The sequence below is a fragment of the Electrona antarctica genome, assembly GCF_951216825.1.
Source record: "Electrona antarctica genome assembly, chromosome: 11".
NCBI lineage: Eukaryota > Metazoa > Chordata > Actinopteri > Myctophiformes > Myctophidae > Electrona > Electrona antarctica.
Window position 1 is genome coordinate 21,845,946 of NC_136792.1, and position 27,931 is coordinate 21,873,876.

Genomic DNA, 27,931 nt, shown 5'->3' on the forward strand with positions numbered 1-27,931 from the left:
TGTACCTCGGAGGTAGCGGATGTCTCCTCTCCCTCTTCACACGACAAGTCTAGGAAATCCTCTCCCGTCATTGCGTCACCTCCCTGTGAGCCAAACAGAGCTTCGTGCCGCTGCTTCTTGCGGGCCTGAGCTCGCTTGACTGAGGGAAGCTCATCATCCGAGTCATCCTGGGGAAAAACAAACAAAAGACTTGAAAAGTAAGTCACAATACAAAGATTGTTATTTGTAACTAGAAACACAAATGTTAACGCTTTTAACGGCAGTGTTAATCCATTCACCCGTACTGGACAGAATTGTTCCGGGGGAAGAAAAAAACTGGAACGGGATGTTACTTATCCTTCTATCGCTCGGATTACCGCGACCATTACTGCGAAGGAATCGGAGATAAAGGTGATCGAAAGAAACAGAGGGTGTGGATGCACGCGCCGATCAAAATGGACGATTTTTAAAAAATGTTTACAACATCACATAGCAACTCAATGCTAATTACGCTTTACGACTCAATCTATCATAACCACTATAAAGGACCATTTGGCGTAGCTCTGGATGATCGGGTGAGTGGTTAAGGCGTGTACCACACAGGATCTGATGCCTGACAGCACGTCCCGGGTTCGATTGCTGAGACCAGCAGACCTGAATGGTCATTTCACTCTACACTATTAACAGTTACTCCGCCAGCATTTATTAATAAATTGTGATATAATTCACGGCAGCATTTTCCCCTGTTGAGCTCTTATTTTGAAAAGCCACATTTCCAGACTTCCGGTCGTGATCGTATGTTAGGAGGTTGGACGATGCGTAGTCACATCCTATGTATCAAACGGACCTAACCGAGTGCAGTGGAATGCATCACAGCGCCGACTCCCTGCCTTGGAATAAACCTTGTTTTGACCAAAAATGCCATCTGGGACAAGGAATAGGAGATACAGGCGATTGAAAGAAACAGATAGAATGGGTGTTTATGGTGATGACGATCCAAGATGGCGTGACCCAATGTTATGACAACAACAGCTAGTAACCCAACCCGATGCTAACGTGAGTAGCATTATGACTTGATCAATCGAAAGCGCTATAAAAGCGCAATTGCCATTGATCTACGGCAATGGCGTTAAGCGTAGCATTACTTAATTGCTTTTAATTGATGTAGATCAACGCTAATGGCGGATTTTGGGTTAACTATCAACAAATATTAAAAAAAGACTGGAGGTGTCTGGAACGATTTTCCTAGGAAACCATGCTTAAAAACTTGAGGGTCCTAAATAAACTTTAAAGCATGCTTATATCAGAAAGGAGTTCCTTTACTATCTTGCCATTATAAAGAATGTATTTGGGTTGTGTCTGCTTTTAGTTTGACTCTTTTACAGTCACTCCTTGGTGATTGCTTTGTCTTTCTCGTTCTTCTTGGTCTTTCTCCCCCTCTCCTCTTTTTCTTTCTTTCTCTCTTGATTAATAGGGGTTCAAGCACAGGGGACTAAAGGTTGGATATGTTTAAGCTGTTAAAACGGCTGTTTTTGAAACTCAACAGTAAGATGGCATTGGCCAAGACACAGATTTGGCTGTGATGAATGAGCATATAGTCCGATCATCAGAAATCTTTGCAACTCTTTTCACCATGTATAAGCATTTGGCCTGATGAATAGAAAACTTACTCGACAACTGCCATAGACCACACGTCTCCTCTTTGCATTGTACAGAGAAGTCTCCTCTTCTCCTTTGGCCGCCCGAAAATCCTCCTGATTCCTGGGAGACAAATCATACTAATGAAAAGGTCCAGATTGACATTGTGTGCTTGTTTGAATAAGGCTACCATTATTTCTTTCAATATAAATATTCTTCTTTTGTTGTATACTTTCTTTGGCCTTTATGGCCAGTACAACTACCAGTAAGACACCTGAGGGCGAGAAGCGACCTTGCCCTAAAAGGGCGAGGTCACGTGCACGCATTCGCCTGGGTGACAGCAGACTGCTGGGCAAGCGCTGGCGCTTTGGTATGGGGTCAGATCAACATATAGAATGAATTATGTACTGGCCATATATGGAGCGTGTCTTGAGAGTACAGGGTTTGATGAGGTCAGATCAACAAATGGAATGTCAGAACAGGTCAGCTCCATATATGGAGATCTAAGGTCAGATGTAGAGTTGCTGGCCAATATTGATGACATCAGGGATCTCCATATATGGGCAGGTCGCATTTACTCTGAAATCCCTGATGATGTCACGTGATGTTACGAGACCTGGGCACCAAGTGTGGGCTGCTTCCATGTTTTTCAAGGAAGGTGTGCGTGTGCATGTAAGCGGCTGACGAAACAGCCGTAGTGGGCCTTTGTCTGCAGATGCATTCGCATGGTGCACATCCTTGATGTGTGTTGTTTATTTTCCATGTGACTGACTGTGTTCCGTGGCGTCCAGAGTCTCCAGACGTTTATTTTCCATATGTCTGTGTTCCGTGGCGTCCAGAATGATGTTGTGAGAGTTGCTGGAGATGAGGCAGCCAATACTATCCCATTGGCTGAGAGGTCGGCAACACCATCAGCAAGCAGAACTGCTCGTCAGTAGAACTACAATACTATCCCATTGGCTGAGAGGTCGGCAACCCAATCAGCAGTCAGAACTGCTCGTCAGTATGACTAGCATGTCGTCCTATCGTCAACTTTTCATAGCTATTCTCTAACCATTCTCTATTCTCTTTTTAGCGTAGCCTTTTGATATTGATATAAAGCTTATGAACCCGCGATATTGCGGCTATGGCACTTTGAGTGTTAAGCCAGAGTTCTTTTGATTTCTTTTCAAAGTGAAGTATGACACTGCAGTAACAGCGCTGTGCGCCAGTAACGGGTCTTACATGTAATTGCTGCATGGGAGTTCTGGCACCACCACCCTACGTCTCCAGGCCTGGAGATCTCTCTCGGTGGCCATCTGGCTTCGGGGGGCATTCTGGTGCATCTGCCTAACTCCTTCCACCTGCCCGCTGCGACGAAGACCCACATTAGGGGGTGACTGCACGTCTGGGCGCTCGTTCACGGACACTGCATTGAAAAAAATATATACCGGTATGATAATAATAAATACATTTGAGGATATTAAATGTGATTTCAAAAAAGTGAAAGTTCGTCCTACTGGCCACATTAAACACCTAGGGCATTGACTTTAAATGGCATTTAGAATAGATAACATGCAGACTTAATGCATAAGGAAAAGCTAATAAATATATAATTGAAAAGGGAAAGAACAGACCTCTGCGTGGTGTGCTGGGTGCTGGTCCTGAGACTGGGAGTTGGCCTTGGACTTCAGCCTGTCTTGCACCTGGCAGGTCGGCCCCAGCCCCCTGCGCTGCCTCTGGCTCAGTCTGGCTCTGAAGGTCTTGCTGTTCTTGAAGCTGTCTGATAGCCTCATCCAAAATGCTGGCTGATCGTCGGACCACTGCTGCCTCACTGCCTGATCGTCGGACCACTGCTGCCTCACTGCCTGATCGTCGGACCACTGCTGCCTCATGTTCCACTGTCTGCTGGCTGATTACCTGCTCCATCACCTCCCCATCACCTGAGGACAGAACACACACCTTGAGTCTTGCGCTTCATGTTGTTCCTTTGCGTCCTGTGACAGGTGTGGCAGCAAGATAAGAGTCTAAGAATGGTGTGGCTTCTATCTGTATCTCAAGCTTTCGTGAGTGTGGACCCCTCCACGGGCCACATCTGACCTGCAGATCAACATTTTGGAAATCCTGATCCAGGTACTTTGGACAGCAAATGGATTTTAAGTGTATGTGTACTCAGCGATTAATTGGTGCATTCATACTGGAATAAGAACATAACTGGCTGCTTTTAGGACTAGAAAGACAGTCAGAAAGATGTTTAATTCAGTTGAAGGCAAGTGCTATAAAATTACTCAAGTTCAAACTTGACACACACACACACACACACACACACACACACACACACACACACACACACCACACACACCACACACACACACACACACGTCAATAAGGTCCATGCTTACTCGTGGCAACGTATCCCAGCTGGGGCACCAGATGCTCTGATGAAATGTTCTCCCGCCCTGGAACAAGCCGCTGGTACCTGAGGATTGGTTTAAAAACAATACCGTTTTTTTTTTTTCGTTTTGTGTGTGTGAAATCCATTTATGAACGCAGATCAAAAGAACATAAAAACAAATGAAGCTTGAAATAAATGAAAAAGGAGAAATATTGCAAACTTCATCCAGAATAGAGCAGTAATTCCCAAACTGTGGTGCGCGAGCACTCTCTAGGGGTGTGTCAGCTAGTTCGGGAGGTAACGGGGGTGCACAGCCAAAAGAAAGTTTGGGAAGTATATTCTTTCTACGTCCGAGCATAGACATGGTAACGCCCCGCCTGCCTCTGATTGGCCTACCGACACAGCCGGTGTCTCCGAGTTGGAAGATACATGCTGGATAGTCTGCTGCGCGAGGTTACTCCGTGGTGGGAAATAAATAATACAAGTCAAGTACGATATATAATAGCTACAAGAGAATGACAGCTTGGAACGCGCGACAGCAACTTTTATTGTTGTAGAAGAGGTAAACTAATGTTGGCCTGTTTATTTGTATATATGTGTAAACTTTAAACATTATTGTACTGTAAAAAAAAAAGTATATTTTCCCTTGATCTTCATTAGTATAATAGTATTAGTTTAGTGTTAGTTTAGATTAATACACGATAATCAACACTAACACTTTAATTTAGAACACAGCCAAATCAAATCATAGTACATAGGCCTACGTGTTCAATCAATTATTCAATCAAAGCAAACGGCAAACAATATTAGTTTGCCTCTTCTACAAAAAATTAAGTTACAAATTACTGTTGCCATTCTCTTGTACTTGTATTATTTCCCACCACGGAGTAGCCTTGCATCTCGGAGGACAGGCAAGAGGGGCAGTGTCGGTAGGCCACTCAGAGACAGGCGGGGCGTTACCATGTCTATGCTCGGACGTAGAAAGAATATACGCCTGCAATAGATCATAGCAGTGGCTGTGGTTTTCTGGGCCCACTGAAAATCTCATATTTACAATAGAGATTTACAAAAATATTGATATCAATTATTCTAAGCCTAGAATCAAGCCATCCAGGATCCTGGTGAGTCACGACCATAAAACCTTTGATTCTGTGAACATTTTAAAATGAAAAACGCTAAACAAAAGGGTATTAATTAAATGTAGCATATCATAAAATTAAATATAAAATTTTCTTTTATGGTTTATGGTCATATGGCTTGATTCTAGGCTTAGAATAACTGATATAAATATTTTTGTAAATCTCTATGGGAAAAATGAATTGAGTTTTCAGTGGGTCGACAAAACGAGTGCCGAAAGTGAAAGTACTCAAACCCCCGGCTCTGCTGAGGCTCACAGAGGCCTACTAGCGGTGCGATCATTGTTTTGATTAGCAGGGCCTCGAGTTTTATTAGGCTCCGATCATGCCTACTTCATCTCATTATGAGCCATAATGCCAATAATGTTGTGATGCTAATGTAAGTAGCATCACGACTCGATCAATGATAAGCACTACAAAAGACAAATTGGCGTAGATCTACGCTAATGGCTCTGGGTCAGATTCATTCAAATGGTGTAGATGGCGCCAAAGGCCGGGAAAGGATTAAGTGATGTCACCATTGTCAAAAGTGCATCACAAAAAAAAGTACATCATAGAACAGGGTTCCCCAATTAATTTTCTTCAAGGGCCATATTTTGACTAGGGTAACAGGCTGGGGGCCGAGTCTGCACGCACAAGGTCGAGGTCTTGCCCTGAAAATGTATTTTCAGGGCAAGACCCCATTTGAAAAGGATGCCCAGTTTGACATGCATAGGCTACTGACCCCCATTGAATGCCATTTATATCTGGGAATTCTTCCAGGGGCCACAAGGGGGCGCTCAGCGGGCCGCAAATGGCCGTCTATTGGGGCACCCTGTCATAGAACGTTTACTTGTAATTAAAGAGATATTCAAACAAGTAATATGGTTTCAGCCGCACCTGGGTGGATGCGGGTTTCCATCAACATCCACCAAGAAGGGTGGGGGCATGAGGTGGGGTGCCTGTTGTGTCTGCTCATCCAGCACGAAACCATTGGCATCACGGATCAGTGGTCTATAATCGGTGTGGAAGAACACCTGGTCTGGTAGCTGTGGACACACAAATTGATAGTAAGGGCCGCACAAAAGATACACACATGACATCCAGGTAACTTGTAGTGTAGCTTACTGGCTAGTGATCCTACGGTTTGATTCTGTGACTGTCAGTCTCTGATATGATCAGGCAGTAAAGTGGTAGGAATTCCTTACATAGTAATAGTACAATAAAAAGGTCATACTCATAATGGTTCAATCATTTTGGTTCGGTATGATCCTTTAAATATCAACTTGTGTTTACAGTATCTAATGTTGTAGCAGCTCGACTTAAAAATAATAAAAACAAATTTAAATCACAAATGAAGTTGCAATCACAATTGGCTCAGCTCTAATGTATACATGAAATTCTTCTTGCCTTCTCATAGGGCTTGGAACTGCCGAAACCAAAGATGAGCAGATGGCCGTGAGAGTCTGTGCAAGCAAAGCGCTGGCCATCAGGGGTGAACTTGCAGTCAAAAACAGCTCCGTGACCCTGGCCCTCAATCTGGAGGACACAACCACCAGAAAATCAGCAACGTTTCCTTTTTTTTAATAAACAAAAAGAAAATGCTGTGTACTGGTTAGTTTACCATGTTAAAGTAGTGCTGGGTCTTAGCCCCACGCAGCAGGTCCCATATGAAGACGTTCCCATCATGGCCAGCAGATAGGATTATCCTGGGGTCGAACGGGTGAGGCTCCAAAACGAATACCTCAGCCTCATGGCCCTGCCAACAACATCCAGGTTAGATGTTTAATCAAATTAGTTCAATTAAGTGATGATGAGTAAACAATTCACAAATAGAAAGCAAATTGCAGTGCATTTATATTTTGCATTGAACAGTAGTGGCCACTAGACACCGTGACCTAGCCTGCTTGCTCTCTATAAGGTTGGTACATGGTAGCCTCTGTGCGTGAATGAGTGAATATAACAGGCGATTGTGGTGTTTTGAATAAATGCAGAACCATTTACCATTTGATGACAGTTGATAAGGCATGTATGAAAATGCACTAGATAACACTAGCCAGTGTCAGGGCTGTGCTAGTCTCTCAAGACAGACTGAGTGTCAGGGCTGTGCTAGTCTCTCAAGACAGACTGAGTGTCAGGGCTGTGCTAGTCTCTCAAGACAGACTGAGTGTCAGGGCTGTGCTAGTCTCTCAAGACAGACTGTTGACTTGTGTCAAATTCAAAGGAAAAGAGGACGCTGTTTTTCCTTTATTTTTTGACGATGGGTTCTCAGATTGGGGCTGTGCTACTGCTAACCACTGTTGATACCTAGATATCTTGTATTATATGACAATGTTGGTCTTCTCTTCAGGGTAACCTGAAACTAACACGAAAATAAATAGCATAGCATGATAGCACTGGACTGGACTTGCATTACACCAGAATTGGTCAAACGTGAAACCTGAAGAATAGAAAGTCACCAAACAAAGACATATGAGGTATGATTGAAACGTAGAAAAGAATGTATGTATGCATTACTTTTAGGATATGTAGCAGCTCTCCTGTGTACGAGTTCCACACTTTGAGGAGATGGTTGTTGACAGCTGTAATGACTGTGTTATCATGGCGATCCCATGCCACCATGGTGACCTTGGGTTTGAAGTAGCTATCCTCTACAGTCACTGGTTCATCACCACTAGGGGAGAAGAGAACAGAGCATTAGGCCTCATGGGCCTACACTTCAGATACATCTGATCATTGCACTTAAACAATGATCTGAGGATTGCAATTTAATGAAAATTATAAAAAGTGTTCTTGAGGCGCAGACTTAACGCCTAACTGGCTAAAGTGGGTTGCATGGCCACATTCTGGATATTTTGGCCAATGCAATTTTCCCTCCCCTTCTCTGCTCTTTCCATGAAATATAATAATACCAATAATGAAAACGGACCACATTCTCCCATTATAGAAAACCTTAAGTCCCTCCATACCCTGGTAGAGTGGCAGACATGTTGAGCAAGGTGCATCTCCACTGCTGCCGCTGATGTAGCTTCCATACCCGTGCAGTTCCATCACGGCTACCACTCACAAACCTGAAAGTGAAGGTCTGTACATTTTCATCTGTTCATTTTGTTCATCCACCACTGATTTCAGTAACACAAACACCCCAATACCCTCCAGTGATAACGGTGAACGTACCTTTCTCCGGAGTGGCAAAATTGGATACTGTCAACTTTGTCCTGAACAGAGATAAATAGTTACACGGAATAGAGTTTGAGACCATTACTTGACATTTATTTTGTATTTATCAATGAACACAGTTTTAAAATAACATTACGCAAGGGTGGTGAATATAAGCGAACACATTCTCTAACTACAACACCGTCGTTAATTGACCTTGCTGAAAATGTTTCTTACTGTATGATCATGGAGTTCTGATATCTTTTCTGGGTTCCCACATCCCAAGAAATATATTCTGATGACATCATCAGTACTCCCTGTTGCCAGGAACATGCCACCTAAAATGTTATACAAAATAAAATAAATAAACATACATTTTAAAACATGCCTGATAACCCCACACACATGCACACAAAACAGAATTAAAAAAATATACCTGAGCTGAATGAGGAGCAGACGGTTTGAACGCCTGGCCTGGCCTTCTCAGTAAACTTGTGCGGCCGATCACTGGAACAAAAATGGAACAAACTGTTTGAGCCTGGATACAAGGTTCAATTAAGGTAGATAATTATTCTAATGCAGAATGCCATTATATTAGCCACATATGGCCATATAATCCAGGCCATGTAGTGTTCAATGTCTATTCATCTAATGGCGTCTAATGGCGGAAACAAATAATGTGCTCCATAGTCTTTGTGTGCCGTGGCCACTTCGATGGCTCAAACAGGCTGTGGCTGGGATGGTGCACATGCTGAACAATCCGTTCAGTCTTGGCCACGCATCGGCTTTCGTATATTCCCTGGAGGGAGGGAATCTCACCTCCAACTATGCATTGGGCTGTTCTCACCACTCTCTGTAGTGCCTTCTGCTGACGGACAGTGTAGCTCCCATACCACACGATGATTCCACCCGTTAGGATGCTCTCGATAGTGCAGTTATAGGGAGTTAAGGACCTCAGGATATGGGGGCTGACCTTGAACTTCTTCATGCGCCGTAAGCAGTACAGGCGTTGTTGTGCTTTTTTTCACCACGTGACATGAGTGGTGTGAGTGGCCCACTTAAGGTCGTCGTCGATGTGTGTGTGTCAAGGAACTTGAACTCACTGACGCACTAGGTTGTTCTGCCGCCACCATAGGGCCAGTTTTATTGACCTTGTCTCTGTAGGCCGTCTCAATGGCGTCCGTGATCATCCCTGTGAGTGTGGTGTCATCGGCATACTTAATGATGGTATTGCACAATCATGTGTGTACAAGGAGTACAAGAGGGGGCTGAGCACACAGCCTTGGGGTGCACCAGTGTTGAGGGCGGAGGGTCATTGGGTCGGATGTTCCCCATCCGCACCACCTGAGCACGGTTCGACAAGAAGTTCAGTATCTACCTGCACATGGTCGGGTGCAGGCCTAGGTCTCTGAGCTTCATGTCCAGTCTTGCAGGGACAATTGTATTGAAGGCGGAGCTGAAGTCCACAAACGGCATCCGCACGTACCTGTTGTTGCTCCCTCTCTTGTCCAAGTGAGTTAGGGCGGTGTGGAGAGCCATGGCCACTGCGTCATCGGAAGATCTATTTACGTTTGCCTGTCGTATATGTGTCTACATGTTACACTATGTGTGCCTAATGTGATCACCAAGACTGCAAACGGTTGTAAAGGCAACGCGACGGCCAGCCCTCCCACTGCACCATCATGCTCTCTACAAAATGACACTTGAGCACTTGAGCTGGCATAATTTGTTTCCATTCAACACACCAACAGTAATAAAAGACCACACTCTAAACATTTGGTAGAACTATTCATTGTAGGCAAGGCAAAACAGTATAACTTACCTGAAGTTGATGTTGTTGACATCCCACTGCCAGAAGCAGACAGTAGCATCAGTTCCAGTGGACAGCATGTAACGTTTGGAGCCCTTGGCATATGGTGAGAACTGAAAAACACACACTTCCAATGTCACACACCAGTACCACTTGCCAAGAGATGCCAAGAGATGCATGATATACTGTATTTAATACAAATGGCTCACCGCCATCCCCCTAATGGCTTGATTTACCATCATCGTAAGGTAAACAAGCAACATTATGCCTCCCGGTTTTTGTACGGAACGGAAGCAGGTATGATATGGGGCGGCGGTGGCTCAGGGGTAGAGTGGCTGGATGGAAACCGCAAGGTTGCCTGTTCGAACCCCGGCTCCCCCAGAGTTAGTGTCGAAGTGTCCTTGAGCAAGACACTGAACCCCTAATTGCTCCCGATGTGCTGGCTAGTGCCTTGCATGGTTTCTGCCGCCATTGGTGTATGAATGTGTGTGTGAATGGGTGAATTGATGCACAATCTATGTAAAGCGCCTTGGATAAAGGCGCTATATAAATGCACCATTTACCATTTACCATTTATATGAGTGTTGTAATTTCATGTTTTGTGCAAATGCAGGTATGATTCAGAGTAAAACCTGCCATATCTGCCCGGCACCCCAAGCTTCCATTTTGAAAGAAATCCCGGCACTGATTGTGTTAATGGGTTAGGGACACGAGGAAGGGAAGTGACCAGAAACCTGAATGAGCTATTAATCCCAGTCCCGTAAACTCCCCTAAAGGGCTTGGGCTTTCACCTGTAGGGAGGTAATAGATCCACTGTGGCCCTGAAGCACTGCTACAGGGGCACAGGTACGAAGGCACCACACTCGGATGGTCTTGTCACAGCTGCCCGCAGCGATCAGCGTGTTCTCGTAGCTGACCGCCAGGTCAGTGATCTCCGCAGAGTGTCCTCGTAGCGTCGAATGGAGACTTCCGTCAAACGTAGACCATATCTTTACCAAACAGTCATCCGAGCCCTGGAACAAAACACATACAAACAAATACATGCCAGTTATTGTTGCAGTGTGTTGGGGAAATGTAGTAGTCCGGTAATAGAATTATAGTAGTGAACCCTGTAAAGTTGACATTACATATAAACACTGCTATAACTTTGCTTCATATTAGAAAGGCTTTGACGCAATCCACACTCGTAGTGTTTGTTTGTATCCCCGATTGCAGGCTCCTCTATTCCTTTTATATCAAAAACAGCTTGTTAAGAGATATGCTGCTCACAAACTTCAACCACTGCAAAGAGTAAACAAAATACAAAGTTATACCGGTTTCCCCCAAGCCCTGACTTACGGTGAAGATCCTGAGACCGGTGCGATCAAATGCGATACAGTACACTGCAGACAGATGCCCCAGGATCCGCCTGTGCAGGCGTATGTGCTGATAGTTGCTGACTGGGTTGATGGAGCTGAAGCGCTGAGTTCCTGTTAGCTCTCTGCCTCTGTGGACCTCCACTGTCAACAATGTACCAATGATCAGACTCCAAGCATAGGAAGCATTAAGACCAAGAACCTTATGAATACTGCATCATTTCTACAGTGTTATTACAGACAGAGACTGCATCAACTCACTACTGCAGACAGCATCAAGTGAACATGCCTGGCTGACCTGACAGCATATCAAAGAGATATTTTTAAGCAAACATCTTGGAGGGGAAAAAAAGTCTTGCACTACAAATCAATAATCAAGAAAGATTGTGGGCAGGTGAACAGTGAGGGAAACTGAGGTTCATCCTGAGTGTACGATGGTTCGTTTTGTGTGCACATTGAAGTTGAACAATAATTGAAATAGCATAGGTATAGTAAATTCCAGAATAATACATCTAAAGAGGACATTTAAAATAACTTAACTGAATAATGCCCAGCCACTCAGCAATGCTGAGACCGTGAACATGTATTCAGCTGAAGGTCCAAGATGCATAGGACATTTAAAACATAATCAAAAAGCATAACATGTACCACTAATGAAAGTTGAATACCGGTAATCCAAATCTACTGTATGTTCTGGTGGCCCTTTACAGTTACGGTAATCACCAATTTAAATTCCCACTCAAGCCCAATTCAAGCTTCAGTGAAACTGACATGTCACTCAATGAATTACATTTTCAAGTGTAAAATGTTGTCAAAGCATAAATTACGCTTTCTCCGTGCAAAAACGGTACGCCATAATAATTTAGTACTGCCAGTGCTTTGAATAGAAGTATCCGCCAAATGGCTCTATGGTTAGTGAAGCAGTGCCCACCTAGGTGTGGAGGGTACTTGCAGTTCAAAGGCCTCTCTGGTGGTCTGCCCCTATGAAGGGCTGCATATGATGAAGCTTTCAACCGCACACCATCACAGTCTGAAATGAAAATGAGAAGGCAGCAGGATTATTGAGCTGTTGATCAGCTACTGTATGTGGCAATACAGTTGATTAATAGTTTGAGTACTGTTACTAATTTTCTCATGTAAAAGCTCAAAATACACTCTGAAAATGCTCAAATGGCTGCATCACCACAACAGTATCCATCTATGAATCCTAGGAATATAATTCTGCATGTAATGTATGTATATCTGTCCTTCACAAGTTCACATACTCGAGAACCTTTCATCCAATAGACCTCACACCTGGTGGGTGTATTGCTGAGGACCCAAGGAAGTGCAGTGTCAATCGGATGAGCGGTTCTCCAAAACCAGCCTGCTCTGAACAGGCAGCAGTCATGCATTAGTAGTACACATTAAGATTAAAATACATATATAATAGCTTGGTTATAAATTAGGCTACAAATTTTTGCTTGGACTTTGCCAAACGAATTATGACAATGAATGTCTATGGTATATGCAGACAGTGATAACAAAAGGTCTATTCTACTGTCTACACCTGTGCATTAACCCAAACGGGAGGTGGGCGCTTTTCAGACAGGGCATTAGTCCGCATGTCGGACTAGCATCTGCTCCCGTGCTTGCGGTTATGGTTAGGTTAGGAGATGAGGTAGGTTGTCATTTGTCAGACCAATGACTTGTCTGAACTACGTACTGCACCCACGCAAACAACTTATTTCTCCAAACAGACATATGACGAAAACTCATTCAAATGCTATAATAGTCTTTGCTGCCCAATGCATTGAAAGGGATTCATCCAATATGGTATGGTACCAGCTTCAGTGGCCTCATGGTTAGAGTGTCCACCCTGAGATTGGGAGGTCAGAGTTCAATAATGGTCATGCAAAAGAATAATAGTACCCAAATGCCTCCCTGCTTGGCACTCAGCATTATGGGTTGGATTTTGGGTAAATCCCTGTGACATACTAGCATCATGTCGAGGGGGTGTACTTGTACATTGAGCTGCTTCACACTAAAGCGTTCTTCATAGTCTGGATTTCCGGTGGTGAGGTGACCGCCAAACTACAACATGACGTCACAAGCCGCGGTGAAGAGCAAACCACCGCCCCAGCTCTTCTCTCTGTTTTTACTCACCACCGCTCAACGTTATTTCAGCTCTGGTGGTCACCCCACTACCGAAAATCCAGACTATGAATGAGCCTTAAGGAAACAGGAGACAGGCTACCGACATGTGGGCCACAGGGCCACTTACTTTAACCTGTAAGTGCTTCTATGATTAAAGCTCAGCATGCAGGCAGGGTCATGAGGTTCAATTAACGGGATCCCACCTGGACTAGGTATTGAATAAAAGTGGTCACCGATTTGTTTATATCTCTTACATAGTATAATATATACTGTATGTGTACAATCCATTCCGTTACCTTTTGCGTTTCTAAGCATGGACTGCTTCCCGGATCCCAGGAGAGAATGAACACCTGGGACACATGATGGCACTTCTCTGTCCAGAAGTGGACCAATCTGCTTACATATCTGGAGCAAATGGTCTGGTGCAATGTGTCTGTTGGCAGCAACCTTCCCAAGCAAGCAAAGTGAATGCAGCGTTAGTGATGTGCCAGTTGATGCAGTATATAAGGCCCTGCTGTTTTTCCAAGATATACCGTAATAAGGCCTTATTACAATGCATTGTCTGGAGAAAAAAAATCCTCGTAAGACTTGCAGTATTATGCATGCATGTCATAAAAAGGAACTATGGAACTATGACTTTGCACAATTTGATAAAAGGCTAAATATTTATGTATAATAATGATAAGTCCAGTCCATATCATGGCATGTAGTACTGTCACCCTGCACAGAGCATGAGTTCCAGTTGCCTCTGTAGTCCGTACCATCATTGTAGCTTGTAGGCCAGCACGTGCTGTATGTTACTACCAATCTGTATCTGCACCATGTTGCCCATATCATTTATATATATTTAATGTAATTGACTAATAGTGATTTTGGTAAGTGGTGAGCTTTTGAACTCATTCACCAGGATACTGTATTCCAAGAGGGCAGGGCTTGTTATGCAAACACATTCCTTATATGGACCAATCACAACACGGGTCACATGTAAAATAACGCAGAGACAGCGTATCTGGCTCTCTGATTGGTCGGCAGAGCCATCTTGACGTTGCGAGAAGCCAAGAGCACCCACCCTATCTGCAGTACAACACTTGGTCTAAATAATACAAAAGCTCTATCAAAATTGCTTTTCTAAGTACAGATATCATCCGGATCTGGTGTGGGGGGGAAAGGATCCACTACACATCATGTTAAACCATGTCAATACAGCCCACAACCAGAGAGTCTGATGACAGTGGATTAAAATGGGAACAAAGACAGTAAACAAGCCTAAGCATGGTTCGATCTCCCCTGTCACAAAACAATGACAGATCGCAAACAATGAACTTTAAAGAGATCAAAAATAGCTTACCAAATTTTCGTATGTTCTTGGGTGCTCATTTCCTTGCCAGTCCAATCTCCTAGGTAAAAGCTGTCGAAACAGGGGCTCGGTTAGCTGAGTAATCGCAGCGACTGCGCAAAAATACTAAGAGCTACAAATGAAGTTAGTAAAACGTGTGATGTCAAACAAGTGAGACGTTCAGAGGGGCATTAAAAGTCCACGGAGCCAAACAAGTTTATGCTCCCGACACTCCGACCCGGCGATAGCTTTAGCACATAACACCACACCACACGTAGCAGATAGTCCGGGAATACACACCTGATATTCCTCTATTTCGCTTGCTAGAACCTGTAATAGATACCAAATAATGTTATAGATGAGATGGTTTGTATTGATCAACTAGTCAACAAAAATACGAAGCGCAAGACATCGTAGTCAGACACACGCCAGCTCACCTCAGCCGCTCTTCGACAGGGACCCGTTGTTAGAAAACGAGAGATCAAGTAATACAGCTCTGCGAACGAATAGAGGGGAACATTATAAAAACACATGGATATCAATGAACCCGACCCATGATATCGGGTGGACCATATCGCTGTAAATGGAGCTATCAATTAGATAACTTGTGCGCCTTACCCGACTCAAGGAGCGAAATGTTCCGATTTTTGGCCATTGAATCGGCCGTGATTTGGTGGGTGGACAAATTTCGTCTAACTTTATGACTCCGGCGAGTATGATATATTTATTTAATTTCAGTTGCACAGCTGTGACCCCCTCCACGGTTGCTCCCGCTTTCTATTCAGCCTGTTTGCAGTCGCCATTGGAAGGATGAGGCCTCAGCAATACTCGTTACTTCCGCCACAGCAGAGGAAACAGGGGGTGGGGAAGAAGAAGCAGAAGAACGCTTTCTTCTCTCTCTCTCTCCCTCTCTCTCTCTCTGCTACAACAAAGACACAGCGTGCTGCTGTCTTTACATTTATTTTACAATTGTAACCCGAATGAGTCGATAATATTTTTACTCGCCGACTCTGAACAAACTTTACACAACATAAAACACGTGTAGACGATCTCCATTTATCCACCAAGGTCGAGCGATGTGTAGATGACGTAATACGTTATGATTGCCAGACAATGTTATATGAATCTGACTTTTTGTATCCTAAAAGTATGCTATCTTATCGGCCATATTAGCATATTTTCTATAAATACAGTAAATAGTTTACAATGCATAGCGGGTCCAAATACAATACAAAGTCTATAGGCCCGTACTTTAGTTGTAAACCAATCTCTCAAGAACATTATTTGATGGTGCCTCTGTCTCGTACATTTAGCGAGAAGGCTGAAACATTGATTTGGGACACAGCATATCATGTGGCCAAATACGGCCCGAGGGCCAGATCGGCCCCTGGACGGTGGCTGGACCATCTTCTCAACACGACCCGCGACTTCCTCAATGGAAAATAATAGTATTCAAATAAAAACTAAAAGGCAGCCGAGGCTGCCTTTTAGTTTTTATTTGATACATTTATACATTTATTTTGATACATTTATTAATGTATAATTTGAGTCCATAATTTCATTCCACTGATGCAGGTAGGCCTACTTGTATGCAATGCATGCAAATGTACTAAACACCCTAAAACAGCCTGCTGAGTCCATTTACGGATGCAGTGCACATGGTGTCTCAGTGACTCATGAAGTGACCAGACAACTGGTGTAAAAAAATGAGTAATTGATAATACATGAATGGATTGTTTTCTGTACAGTATTTTCATTGTGACCTCAGAGAGTGTAGCCTACACCAGAGTGACACATAGGGCCTACAGCTGCAAATAATAATAATAATACAAAAAATAATAATAATACCAGTAAGACGCCCTGAGGGCGCGTGCACACATCCGCCTGGGTGACGGCAGACTGTATGGAGATCTAAAGGCTCATTCATAGTCTGGATTTTCGGTGGTGATGCGACCACCGAACTACAACATGACGTCACGAGCCGCGGTGAAGAGCAAACCACCGCCCCAGCCCTTCTCTCTGTTTTTACTCACCACCGCTCAACGTTATTTCAGCTCCGGTGGTCACCTCACCACCGAAAATCCAGACTATGTATGAGCCTTTAAGGGTGGCAGCGGAGGCAGTGTCTTGAGTGTACGGGGTTTGATGAGGGCCCAGGTTAGCCTGGCTAATAAGCCAGACGCGAATCAGCCGTTGGCAAAAACATTGCCTGGCTTATTAGCCAGGCTAGGCCCAGGCAGCGGTGGCCGAAAGGTTTGCGGAGCGGTCTTGTTATCGGAAGGTCGCCAGTTCGTATCCCCGGACCGGCACGTTAAAATTACCACCGCTGAAGTGCCCTTGAGCAAGGCATTGAACCCCTACCATGAAATGTTCTATGAGCAGGGTCTGGCTGTAAACAAGTTCGTCGAGCTTAGTCCATTCACCCTGGGTAAACAAAGAACTTTGCTTTGCTTTGCTTTACTGCCGGGCCTTCGTTTTCGGGCCTGTTGAGAACTCTAGTTTTCGCCGACTGCCAGGCGCGGCTGCACTAATAACTTTGCGGAGAGCCCGTCTAGACTTTGAATGGACAAGTATCAGTCAAAAGGGAGACATCGAAGAGGAAGGACGGGTGGGGTACAGTATCAACATATGGAATGTTAGAACAGGTCAGGTCCATTTATGGATATATCTAAGGGTTTGAGGTTTGTGGTCAGATGTAGAGTTGCTGGCCGGCTCCATATAGTGTATGCAGATATAGGTGAGTCTTCTCCATGTATGGCTTTCCAGGGTTTGATGAGGTCGTGTCGTGATCTTCATAATTTATATGGAGATGGCCACATATTATGGTGGTGTGACGTCACGAGTCGTAACCATATATGGAGGTGTGATGTCACGAGGCATGACCATATATGGAGGCGTGATGTCACGAGGCGTGACCATATACAGTATGGAGGCATGACCGACCGACTGACGGGAAATGCAGGTTTTCATAGTAAACTGCGACCTATGGTCGCAAATATTAATAACTAGATAAAGTGCCCCTCGGGGCACAGGTCTCCACCAGGGCAGGTCAGGTTGTGACCTCCTGGTGGTGCTATAATAGGCCAATGTGAAAAGGGTGCCATTTCTTCTTATGCCTTGGATGGCAATTGGATGATTTGAGGCATTTCGTTCCAAAAATATGTTTTGCAAAAATTCACCTGTTGGTGGTGCTATAACAGGCCAATGTGAAAAGGGTGGGATATATTCCTCAGCCTAGTAAAAGTCTGTGAAAGATTACACGTAAATTGCACGCTGCGTACATGGTTTGAGGATTTTTGTTAAAATGGGCCAATCAATGTTAGCCAATTCGGATGGAATATGAAATATCGGACAGATCCATCTTGAACACATATAGAGATAGTGTGTAATGATTTGCGGGATTTTTGGACAGAATCTGGAAGAGTAATATAAAAAAAATGTTTTTCAAAAGTCGGCCTCCTGATGGCACTATAACAGGCCGTTCTGGGAAATTTGGGGCAGAGGTTCATCGTTGGCATCCAGGGAGTGTGTGTGCAAAATTTGGCATCTACCGGGTTAACAGTGTCAGAGATTAGCTTGTAACAGACGAACGGACGGACGCACACACACACACACACACACACACACACACGTAGGACAGACTGAGTGCAAAACATACTCTCTCCCCATGCCTTCGGCCTGGTGGAGACAATAATGGAGTGCAGTTTTAACAGGGTCGGTTCTAGCCGGCCCCATAGGGGCACCTTTATCCAAGGCGCTTTTGTGCATTACATTCACCCATTCATTCAAATAACAGTTTTTTTGTGGAAGTGGTGATGCCAGTGGTGAGCGCACCCGCTCTACTTGGGCACAAGTAGGCCATACATGACCTACTTGTGTGCAAGGTCTCAAGAGAGTGCATTTCTAGTTCTACATATATTCATCCAGATACTCACCTTTTAAGTCCTGTTGACACTACTTATTCACTCTATACATCCATTCATGTATTCAAGTGCAACACATTATCAACTGCAATGCAACACTGACAAGGTGGCATTTCAGTCTGGAGCCTTGGCTTGTGCCAGCATATTGCACGCCTTGACAAGCAGCGGTTCATCCCAAGAAAATAATCAATACAAGAAAGGACTGAGTTACAAGGAGTGCTGGTGAATGTTAGGCGGGATGTTTCTACTCTGCAGCATCATGATCTTTCTGCTCAGTTTCCATTTCCTTTCTCTCAGCCTCTTCCTTTACTGTTGCTGGGGCCTTCATTCATTTATTTGAAAAATAAATAATTCTAATATTATATATACATTCAATATGTAAGCTATTTGTCACAGTTTGATTTGTTATGTCAAATAAATCAAATGACTGTTTGAAACGTAGGGTTTAAAGCACCGATTTTTCTGAACTTTGGATCTGTCGAATATTTTCGTGTGTGAAGTGAAAGGGCTCAAGTCACTTTTTATTTGATCAAGTTGAGTCTAAAGTCTCGTGTCCACACCTCTGGATACTAACATTGCCATGTTTTTTTTTTAAATTCATTCCAATGAATGTTTCATGTATAACATGATTATTACCTGTTTTGTTACATATATGTGTGCTGAATACTGTCTAGAGAAGTGGTTCTCAAGTACGTTTGAGAACCACCCCAAAAAAAACACTTGGCTATGGCCTGCGATCCCCCTCCTTCGTGACTCACCAAGTACATGCACTGAACAAACCTGCGCACACACACACACACACATGCGTGCATACACACCGGATACCGGAGAACTCTCCAGTTTACCAAGTCGCCGCGGTGAAAATTCTTCATCAATGTCTTCATCGTTATGCTAACATGCTGTCTTCATCAGTGTAGTATGTCAAACTCACAGATGTTATAGTTCATTTCCAAAGTGATCAAATTATTATGTGCAATTAAATGGTCAGCTAGATAATGATAAAAAGGTGAGTATGTGAATACCAATGATAAGTATAGCCTACCATTTCAGGATATTGTTTACTAATGAATTGCATTGCTTTGGTGTTCCTACTTTCTCTAGTGTTAACTCTAAACAACTATCCTCTCTCTCTCAATTCAATGCAATTTAAATGAAGGTGAAATAAAACTAAAATGCACTAAATCGCGAGTTGGTAAACTCCGGATACCTACATACCGACTGAGAATGCTATACTAAATAAAATAACTATATTAGTTCATTATGGCTTTAATTGTAGGCCTAGGTACATTTTCTAAAATAGAGGTTTTGATAAGAGGAGTGAGTAATATTACACTCAAGTGGAAATGTGCATCAGAGAGGAAAATATTACCACCTCTAAATACAGCTCCAGACTAGTAGCCAGTGGCACACTGGTCACTGACGTTGGCCCTGCTGTTTCGCCTTTAAGCTTCCGTGTGTCAGAAGTCCTCAGACACATTGGGGCTGCTGATCAATTGCTTAAAATAGGAGGTGATTGGTGAATATAGTGGTGACGCCTGATATTTTTCCCCCGCTAAGTTGAGCTGTGCCTCAACTTGCCCACTTTGAGTTTCTCACTTGCGGCTCAAAGTCGACAATACGAGTGTGTGTGTGTGTGTGTTCAGATGTGATATTTTTTATGGATCTTACAAACACATTCCTTGTGCTGTTTCTTCCTCCAAAAATATGAATGTTTTTTTTGTTTTGTTTTTTTCATTTTCATTTCTTTGAGCATTCAGAAAAGCATCTGAGTGAACCCTTCCAAACATATCTATATATTTGGGTTTATACATTTGTTAACATGTTTGTTAACCATCACATTTCAGTGATGGTTTAATAAAATACATTGTATATAAAAAGCATCTATAAAAACAACATTTGATCAACTGCATGGTCCATTTGGCCATTTTTCACCTAAAATTAAGTATGTGTGGCCCCAGCTCTGCCTCTGGCCCAGTTTAGCTGTGACGGTTCTGCTGCTCTATGGGATGGCCCCATCCAAAACGCTGGCTCCTCGTCAGACCAACGTGGTCTGCTGGCTGATTACCAGCAGCTCCTCTTCCCCATCACCTGAGGACAAAATAATGTCTCTTACCGGTACCTTCACTTCACATTGTCTCTTTGTGTGTCTATGAGACCATTTAATGAGGTTTTCAGTTTTAGCAGTTGAGGTGCACCAAGAGTTGTATGTTGTATACTCTCTCCGTCACTGGCAAAACCCACTGTAGGGTCTGAGGAGGGTGCAGTGTTTCCTTCAGTTCACATATTGCAGGACGAGTGCTATAAAATGGTTCAAGTTCAAACCTGCACCACACAAACCACACGAATGCCAGAGGAACCATGGGTGCAAATGGAATATGACATATTGCTTACTATGCTTAGTCAAATGAGCACAGCTCAGGCTGCTGACAAATATGGCCTGTTGTGTGCCATTAGTGGCTACAGTTGGGGCACTAGATGCTTGGTTACAATGTTCTATTGCAGGGATCACACTGCAGGGTTTCCCCCAGGAATAAACTAGTTTGTAGTAGCTAGGGCAGAACAATATGAACATAACATCAATATCTCAATAGAGCAATATGATGACGGTTCACAGTTATTATTTGATATTTTAGGTGTAGCAAGCAACCACTAGGCCTTAAAAATCAGACCTGTCTGAACTGAGCGGTGCAATGTGTTAGCCTGGCTTCTTTTTTGCCACCGGCAGATTCGCATCTGGCCACTGCGAGGCTAGCAGTGTGTGTGTGTGTGTGTGTGTGTGTGTGTGTGTGTGTGTGTGTGTGTGTGTGTGTGTGTGTGTGTGTGTGTGTGTGTGTGTGTGTGTGTGTGTGTGTGTGTGTGTGTGTGTGTGTGTGTGTGTGTGTGTGTGTGTGTGTGTGTGTGTGTGTGTGTGTGTGTGTGTGCGTGCGTGCGTGCGTGCGTGCGTGCGTGCGTGCGTGCGTGCGTGCGTGCGTGTGCGCGTGCGTGTGTGCTGCAGTGGGTGAGTTTGTGACGGCTGTCTGAATCAGATTTATTGTCACATCACATGTTTACAGAAGTAAAAAATTGGGTGAAATTCTATAGGTGCTAGAAAAAAAAGAGAAAAAAAGAGAAAAAACACGTCAGTACGTTGTACATTGGATTAGGTGCAAAATGTCGGTGTGTGACGGCCGCATAATCCATATAAAGTAGACTGACATTGGTGTAATCCGCAAGTAGGTCCATAAGGAAGAGCAAAGAAAAAAGGCACATATCTGTATAATCCACAGATAAGAGCTAAAAAGAGGCAGCTAAAAATCCAAGTAACTTGTTCCTGGAATGATCCACTAGTAGGTCTGAGACCAGCCTACACTGGCTTATGCCTCACCTCGTTCGATCACTGTAGGCGGTTGAACAGTTTGTGACTTGGGTGATGCTTGTCCTTGTGCATGTATTTATTCCTATACAGGCTGCATGGGGCGGCACCTGTCAGCAGGGAGTGTTGAGCGAGAGGAGTAGGACGAAGGCTCTAGTCTACGTTCTCCTGGTGGGGGCTCCTGAGTCCTCACTGGCAGGTGAGTCAGCAGGATACAACACAGAAATATGTTGAGGAATCAATTTATTGGCATGACTCAATTGGCAACGACTAAATTGGGGAGAAAAAAGTGGGTAAAAAGTAATTGACTACTCTAAATTGTGAAGAAAAAAACTGAGAAGAAAAAATATTCTTCTTTCTACTCTAAATTGTGAAAAGAGAAAAGAAAGGAGTAGTAGTAGGTCTACTGTTGTTATAAATATATTAAGGTGATGCCCCAAATATCATCATATAATTTTTCCTTGTTCTTCTCATTTTTCAAAAATAAAAATAAAAATAAATGATAAAAGTAAGAGGAACAATATCAATCACCAGATAAAAGGATGTGTGTTTTCGATTAATCTGTTATTGCGACTGTAGACCGCAGATTACTATCAAAACCTGCAAAACATGTGAGTCAGTACGTCTGTCACGCCTGGCTGTCAGTCCGTCACACCTCGTGACACGCTCCATATATGGCCGTCTCCATATATGAAGAATGACGATCACGACACTGACTTCATTCAACCCTGGATAGCCATACATGGAGAAGACTGGATCATCACCTAGATCTGCACATATGGAGCCGGCCAGCAACCCTACATCTGACCTCAAACCCAGGTCCTTAGATCTCCATATGGAGCTGACCTGTTCTGACATTCCATATGTTGATCCTTCCCCACCCGTCCTTCCTCTTCGATGTCTCCCTTTATTTTCACTGGAGGAAAAATATTCTCTATGAAGGTTTTCTCTTGGCAATATCGGTAGAGGGCGCAGTGGAGTAACAAAAAGCCAAAAAGTACCGTTTATACGTTTGGTGGGGGGCTCAGAGTGCGCCCACTAAGAAAAGAAGGCTTTCTAAACCACAACCCGCCTTTGTATTGGTGTGTAGAAAAAACATTATTTTTATTAACGCTAAAGAAGAGAGGCTGGTCTGCATTTATGCGAGCTCCGGAAGTCATCGGTAACATAGCTCTAAATGCAACAGCATTAGAGCTATGGACCAGTGCTAGGGCAGCTGCAATTCGAAACTGGACCCTGAAAAAAAAGTTAGTACCCCCTATATTTCTATAGCCTACTGTAGGCCTACATGTTTTCCCTTTTTTCAAACCGTATGTATGATTTCTTTTTGTGATGAATTAGTGCTTTTTCTGGTTTTCCTCTTAGCAGATTTTGTATTGACCTGTACTTTCCTTGAACTGTACCCATTCTGCAAATCAATCAATCAATCAGCCAATCAATACATTACTGAAACGGTTACAGTGTAACAGGGCTACAGGAAGAGTGCATAGGCACTGGGCACCTCGCAGTCGCAATCAATTAGATAATACTGTATTATTAATACACACACTTAAAATTATGCACAAATGTGATTATGAGTAGGCTATGCATTTTGTGATGAAGATGTCATTGTCAATCAATATTACATCAGTCATGGGTGAGCCTATCGGCTGTGATTTGGTAGGTGAACAAATTTAGTTTAAATCGGACACCGGCGAGTATTAAAAGTAATTAACATAATGAAATATGTTATGCGATAATGCGAGTAGTATCTAGGCCTACTGTCATTTCAGTTGCAGCATGGCTGCAACTAACCTCCGCTCCACGGTGGCGATATTCGGTTAGCCCGCACGATTGCTCCCACTTTCTATGATTCAGCCTCAGAAATACTGGTTACTTCCGCCACAGCAAAGGAAACGGGGGGTGGGGAATTAGGCTTTCTTCTCCCTCTGCTACAACAAAGACAAAGCGAGCTGCCGTCTTTACATTTATTTTACCATGTAACCCAAGCGACTCCAAAACTCCAAAACCAAGTACACTGTACACAGCAAATTATTAGACTATCCCCTTTTATCCAGCAACGTTGAGCGCTGTAGATTATAGATGACGTTATTGACAGTGATCTATCAACCTTGACTGTAGCGATACAAGTTACAAAGCAAAAAGGTACTGAGGGTGAGACCCATAACTATTGTCTATAAATTAAGTATTAATAGTTTAAATGTTACACCTGGGTCAATACAAATATATTCACTGACAACCCTGGACTTTTTCCTTTTTAGTCATGTCTGACTGTATAGCTCATGCGGTTTATATTTGTAATAAAACCCCAAGGAAGTTATCTTAAAATAGCCCTTACCACGGTGTACGTTTACTATGTAATGAAAACACAAAGCGAAATTGAAATTCCATCCATTTTAATTGGCATTTTATACCAGTCATAACACAGATACAGCTACAAAAAAAAACTGAGAAAACTGTACAATGGTAAATAAATCCTAAGACCACAACAGATGTCCGGCAACTTCTGGCATTATATTCACTTATGAGGTGAAATCACAGTAATTTGATTATCAGCATCCAAAATGGACAAGCTACAACCAGCATGATTAACAATGTAATGCATGTTGTTTCTAGCCTGGCCAAAGAACACATACCCATTTAACCATCCTCACAATGTACCGTCACATACTGCATTTGAAATCAATGAAATAATGGAAGAGAAGATACCCATACTTCACAGCAGCTATACAAATAGTATTTCAATGTTTTTGCCAAACAGAAAGCAATTCACAAAGCGCAGATGGGCCTGACAAGATTCCAGTACTAGTGAGTGTGATGATTAAATAGGACAGTGAATTCTAGAACAAATTGCATGAAGAATAAATGACATAACATAGAGCACAGCTTTAACAGTCAACAACCGTACTAACCCTCCCCCCCATCATAAACAAATGAGTATTAGAGTGTATAAAACCCCCAAACAATTCAGGATACAGATACAGTCCCTCATAGCCTCTGGAATGTTTCAGGCAACTCTCCCAGCTTAACAACAAATTCCTGATATAGGCATGATTGAATGTCATGCAGATAGCTGCGACCTGCACCCTCCCTCTTAAAAAAAAATGCAACAGAACTCATAATAACCAAAACCTTCCCTTCAAACAATGTGAAGCCATGAGATACAATGCAATCTTTCTCAATTGTATTTTTTATTTTTGTATATTTTTTTTTGTATTTTAAAAATGTGTTTCTACAATCATGCCACTAAAAACCTTGCTGATTTTTTCTTAAGAAAATAGTTGATAAAAAATATCCTCTGCATTATACAAGAAAGGAGGTACAGGGAGCGTTGGTGAATAGGTTAGGGGGATGCTTCTACTCTGCTGCTTCATCATCATCATCATCTTTCTGATCAGCTTCATCTTCCTTTCCATCTACTTCCTCCTCCTCCTCATCTTCCTCCTCCGCTGCTGCAGGAGCCTCCTGGAGAATGAAGAAAGAGTTGAATAAATAGTTCTAAACTAAAATAAAATCTATATACATATTTAGTTATGATCATGAAACTGATCATGAATTTCAGCATGATCTGTGTGAAATAATTAATCTACAATACCTCCTCAGCCTCAGCTTCAGCTTCTGGTTCAGCTTTTCCATTTTCTGCTGGGGCCTCCTCTTCCTTTTCAACCTCAGGCTCTTCTTCTTTCTTCTCCTCTGGCTTGGCCTTTTCTACGACTTCCTTCGTCTTTTTGGGCTTGACAACTGCCTTCTGTGGCTAAAACCCCGAAACACACAACCATAAGATGCACGATAGGACTCCATGCAATAGACTGCAAAAAATAATGTGCATGTCTAACACCCCTAGTGGTCAAACTCAACACTGTCTTACCTTTGCCTTGGCCTTGGTGTCTGGCAATGGTTTCTGCAAATAAAATCAGATTGTTAAGTCAAATTACAACCAAAACAATCTAAATAATTTCTCAATTTACACAGAAAACATGGGCTTTGCTGAACTTACCGAAGATAACCGCTGCGATCTTCTCTTTGGCTAGAAGACAAAACAGAACAAAATGTTCATTTAGTTAATCAACAAAAATCTATTGAAGCAGTATAGCAATGTGCAAACAATATTTTGTGAGCTTAAAATACTAACCTCCTCCTCAACTTCATTACTCTGTGGAAGAGACAAGAAATAAGTTAGCCAAAGAACAACAACAAACCCATATTCATGAGTGAGCAAAAGTGGGTGTGTAATACTAGAGGGGGATGGGCACACATGCTGTGCCCCCCACACCCCACAAGTTAAAGGAGGAATTATGTAACGTCGATGTGGGGGAGGGGAATCTGTGACATAACCAACAGGGGGGGGGAAACCGTAGTTATAATTGTTAGCGCCAAATTCGCCCAGTGTACTGTAAGATTTCTAGTAAATAAGTTCTGATATAATGTAAATGTTATTCGAAAGTTACTCTAGCCCTACTGCATGCACAGGAGGGAAAATGCTGCCCCGCCCCCACGTGCTTTCTCCATTCACCAACACACGGATATGTGTTCCAGTCAGAGACTTCAAGATAGAAACACAACCAGTCTACGTCAACACATCGACTTTATTCCCGCCATTACTTGCAATTACTATCCCCACAAGGATAATCGTGTGATATACGTATATCGACGGTCAACTATGCGAAAATACCTTTCTGAGCACCCGTGGCGAGTAAAAACAAAAACGCAAAAAAACTGCTTCCAGTCTTATCAGTCCCAAGTTCACCCCTATACTTTGTTTAAGGACACGAACATCGAAATGTATTATGGCCAGGGTTTTTCAGGGACACAAAGCCGTCGAAGGACGGTGCCAAATGCTTTAGGAACAGGCATCGGCTGCCATGACACTCAAAAGAAAAGACCTCTCTCTTCCCCCCCCCCCCATAATGGTGTCGCGCTTTAGACTTGACACGGGCCAAAAAGTGGACGATGTGGCTTCCCGTTATATCGACCGTACTCGTACAAACATGAAAGTTAAAACTAGCTCCTTAAACACGATTAATGTCCATAAGCAACCCTATTTCGCACGGCGCCATGCAACGTTACATGGCTTGGTGGTTACACCCCTTTGTCTGATCTCATTGAGAAGCCTAATTAGCCATTTGCGCCAGAGAATCTGATAACGATAAAAACGACCAGAAACGAACAAAACTCAACACAAAGTGAAGCAACAACCATCATATAGTATTATGTAATACAATGCAAACCGGTTCAATGATTAGCGTCCCCTCTGCACTAAGTAAAAAGGCGCCACTTCCATATCAACAGGGTAGACCCTAAACACAACCAACGTGCTACAACACCACACATTCCAACCTAATTCTTAAGCATGCATGCACATAAATTATAATAAAGTACTTCATACAAAGTAAACAAGCGCAGTTAAAAAAAACTAAAGGTAAACAATACAACTAAACATGTGAAATGATCAATTGTACCATTATCTTAACAAATTGTGCACATTTCCACTTACTCTGCTGTTCCTTTTCGGCATGGTGACTTTAGTTTGTGTGTTGGTCGAACAGACAAAGAAAACAACTGGCAGTCTGGCAGGCAGCAGCTCGAGCTATACAGTGAGACAAACGTGAGAGAGACAGAGAGCTATACTCGGTGTCACCCCGCTCAGTGAGTCTATACCTTGGTGGGAACACACTGTAACTTACGAACATAAATGTTCCATCAGTAGCAGAACTAGCTCAAACCGGATTGGATCCCCCTCTGTATATTGTATTC

At 43.1% G+C, this 27,931-nt stretch overlaps 2 protein-coding genes across 2 annotated transcripts in view; both read right to left on the reverse strand.

Moving 5' to 3' along the window:
- brwd1 (bromodomain and WD repeat domain containing 1) overlaps positions 1-15,797 on the reverse strand; it is a 37,021-nt gene extending 21,224 nt beyond the window's left edge. Inside the window, exons 1-22 of the mRNA XM_079514093.1 lie at positions 15,521-15,797; positions 15,340-15,398; positions 15,203-15,232; positions 14,915-14,974; positions 13,863-14,013; positions 12,362-12,460; positions 11,414-11,574; positions 10,867-11,088; positions 10,088-10,188; positions 8,702-8,772; positions 8,503-8,603; positions 8,284-8,324; positions 8,076-8,177; positions 7,624-7,780; positions 6,731-6,865; positions 6,517-6,645; positions 6,007-6,155; positions 3,999-4,075; positions 3,234-3,539; positions 2,842-3,025; positions 1,650-1,740; positions 6-167 (exon numbers count right to left, since the gene is read on the reverse strand). Coding sequence (XP_079370219.1) covers positions 6-167; positions 1,650-1,740; positions 2,842-3,025; positions 3,234-3,539; positions 3,999-4,075; positions 6,007-6,155; positions 6,517-6,645; positions 6,731-6,865; positions 7,624-7,780; positions 8,076-8,177; positions 8,284-8,324; positions 8,503-8,603; positions 8,702-8,772; positions 10,088-10,188; positions 10,867-11,088; positions 11,414-11,574; positions 12,362-12,460; positions 13,863-14,013; positions 14,915-14,974; positions 15,203-15,232; positions 15,340-15,398; positions 15,521-15,557 — 2,625 coding nt within the window. The 5' untranslated portion in view covers positions 15,558-15,797. The remainder of the gene's footprint in view (positions 1-5; positions 168-1,649; positions 1,741-2,841; positions 3,026-3,233; positions 3,540-3,998; positions 4,076-6,006; positions 6,156-6,516; positions 6,646-6,730; positions 6,866-7,623; positions 7,781-8,075; positions 8,178-8,283; positions 8,325-8,502; positions 8,604-8,701; positions 8,773-10,087; positions 10,189-10,866; positions 11,089-11,413; positions 11,575-12,361; positions 12,461-13,862; positions 14,014-14,914; positions 14,975-15,202; positions 15,233-15,339; positions 15,399-15,520) is intronic.
- An 8,759-nt stretch (positions 15,798-24,556) lies between these two features.
- On the reverse strand, positions 24,557-27,926 carry hmgn1a (high mobility group nucleosome binding domain 1a). The gene is made up of 6 exons (XM_079513554.1): positions 27,672-27,926; positions 26,310-26,330; positions 26,175-26,204; positions 26,046-26,078; positions 25,773-25,931; positions 24,557-25,642 (listed from the first exon to the last, which is right to left on the reverse strand). The coding sequence occupies exons 1-6, from the start codon at positions 27,690-27,692 to the stop codon at positions 25,535-25,537; spliced, it is 372 nt and encodes a 123-aa protein (XP_079369680.1). The 5' UTR covers positions 27,693-27,926; the 3' UTR covers positions 24,557-25,534.
- Positions 27,927-27,931: the final 5 nt, after the last annotated feature.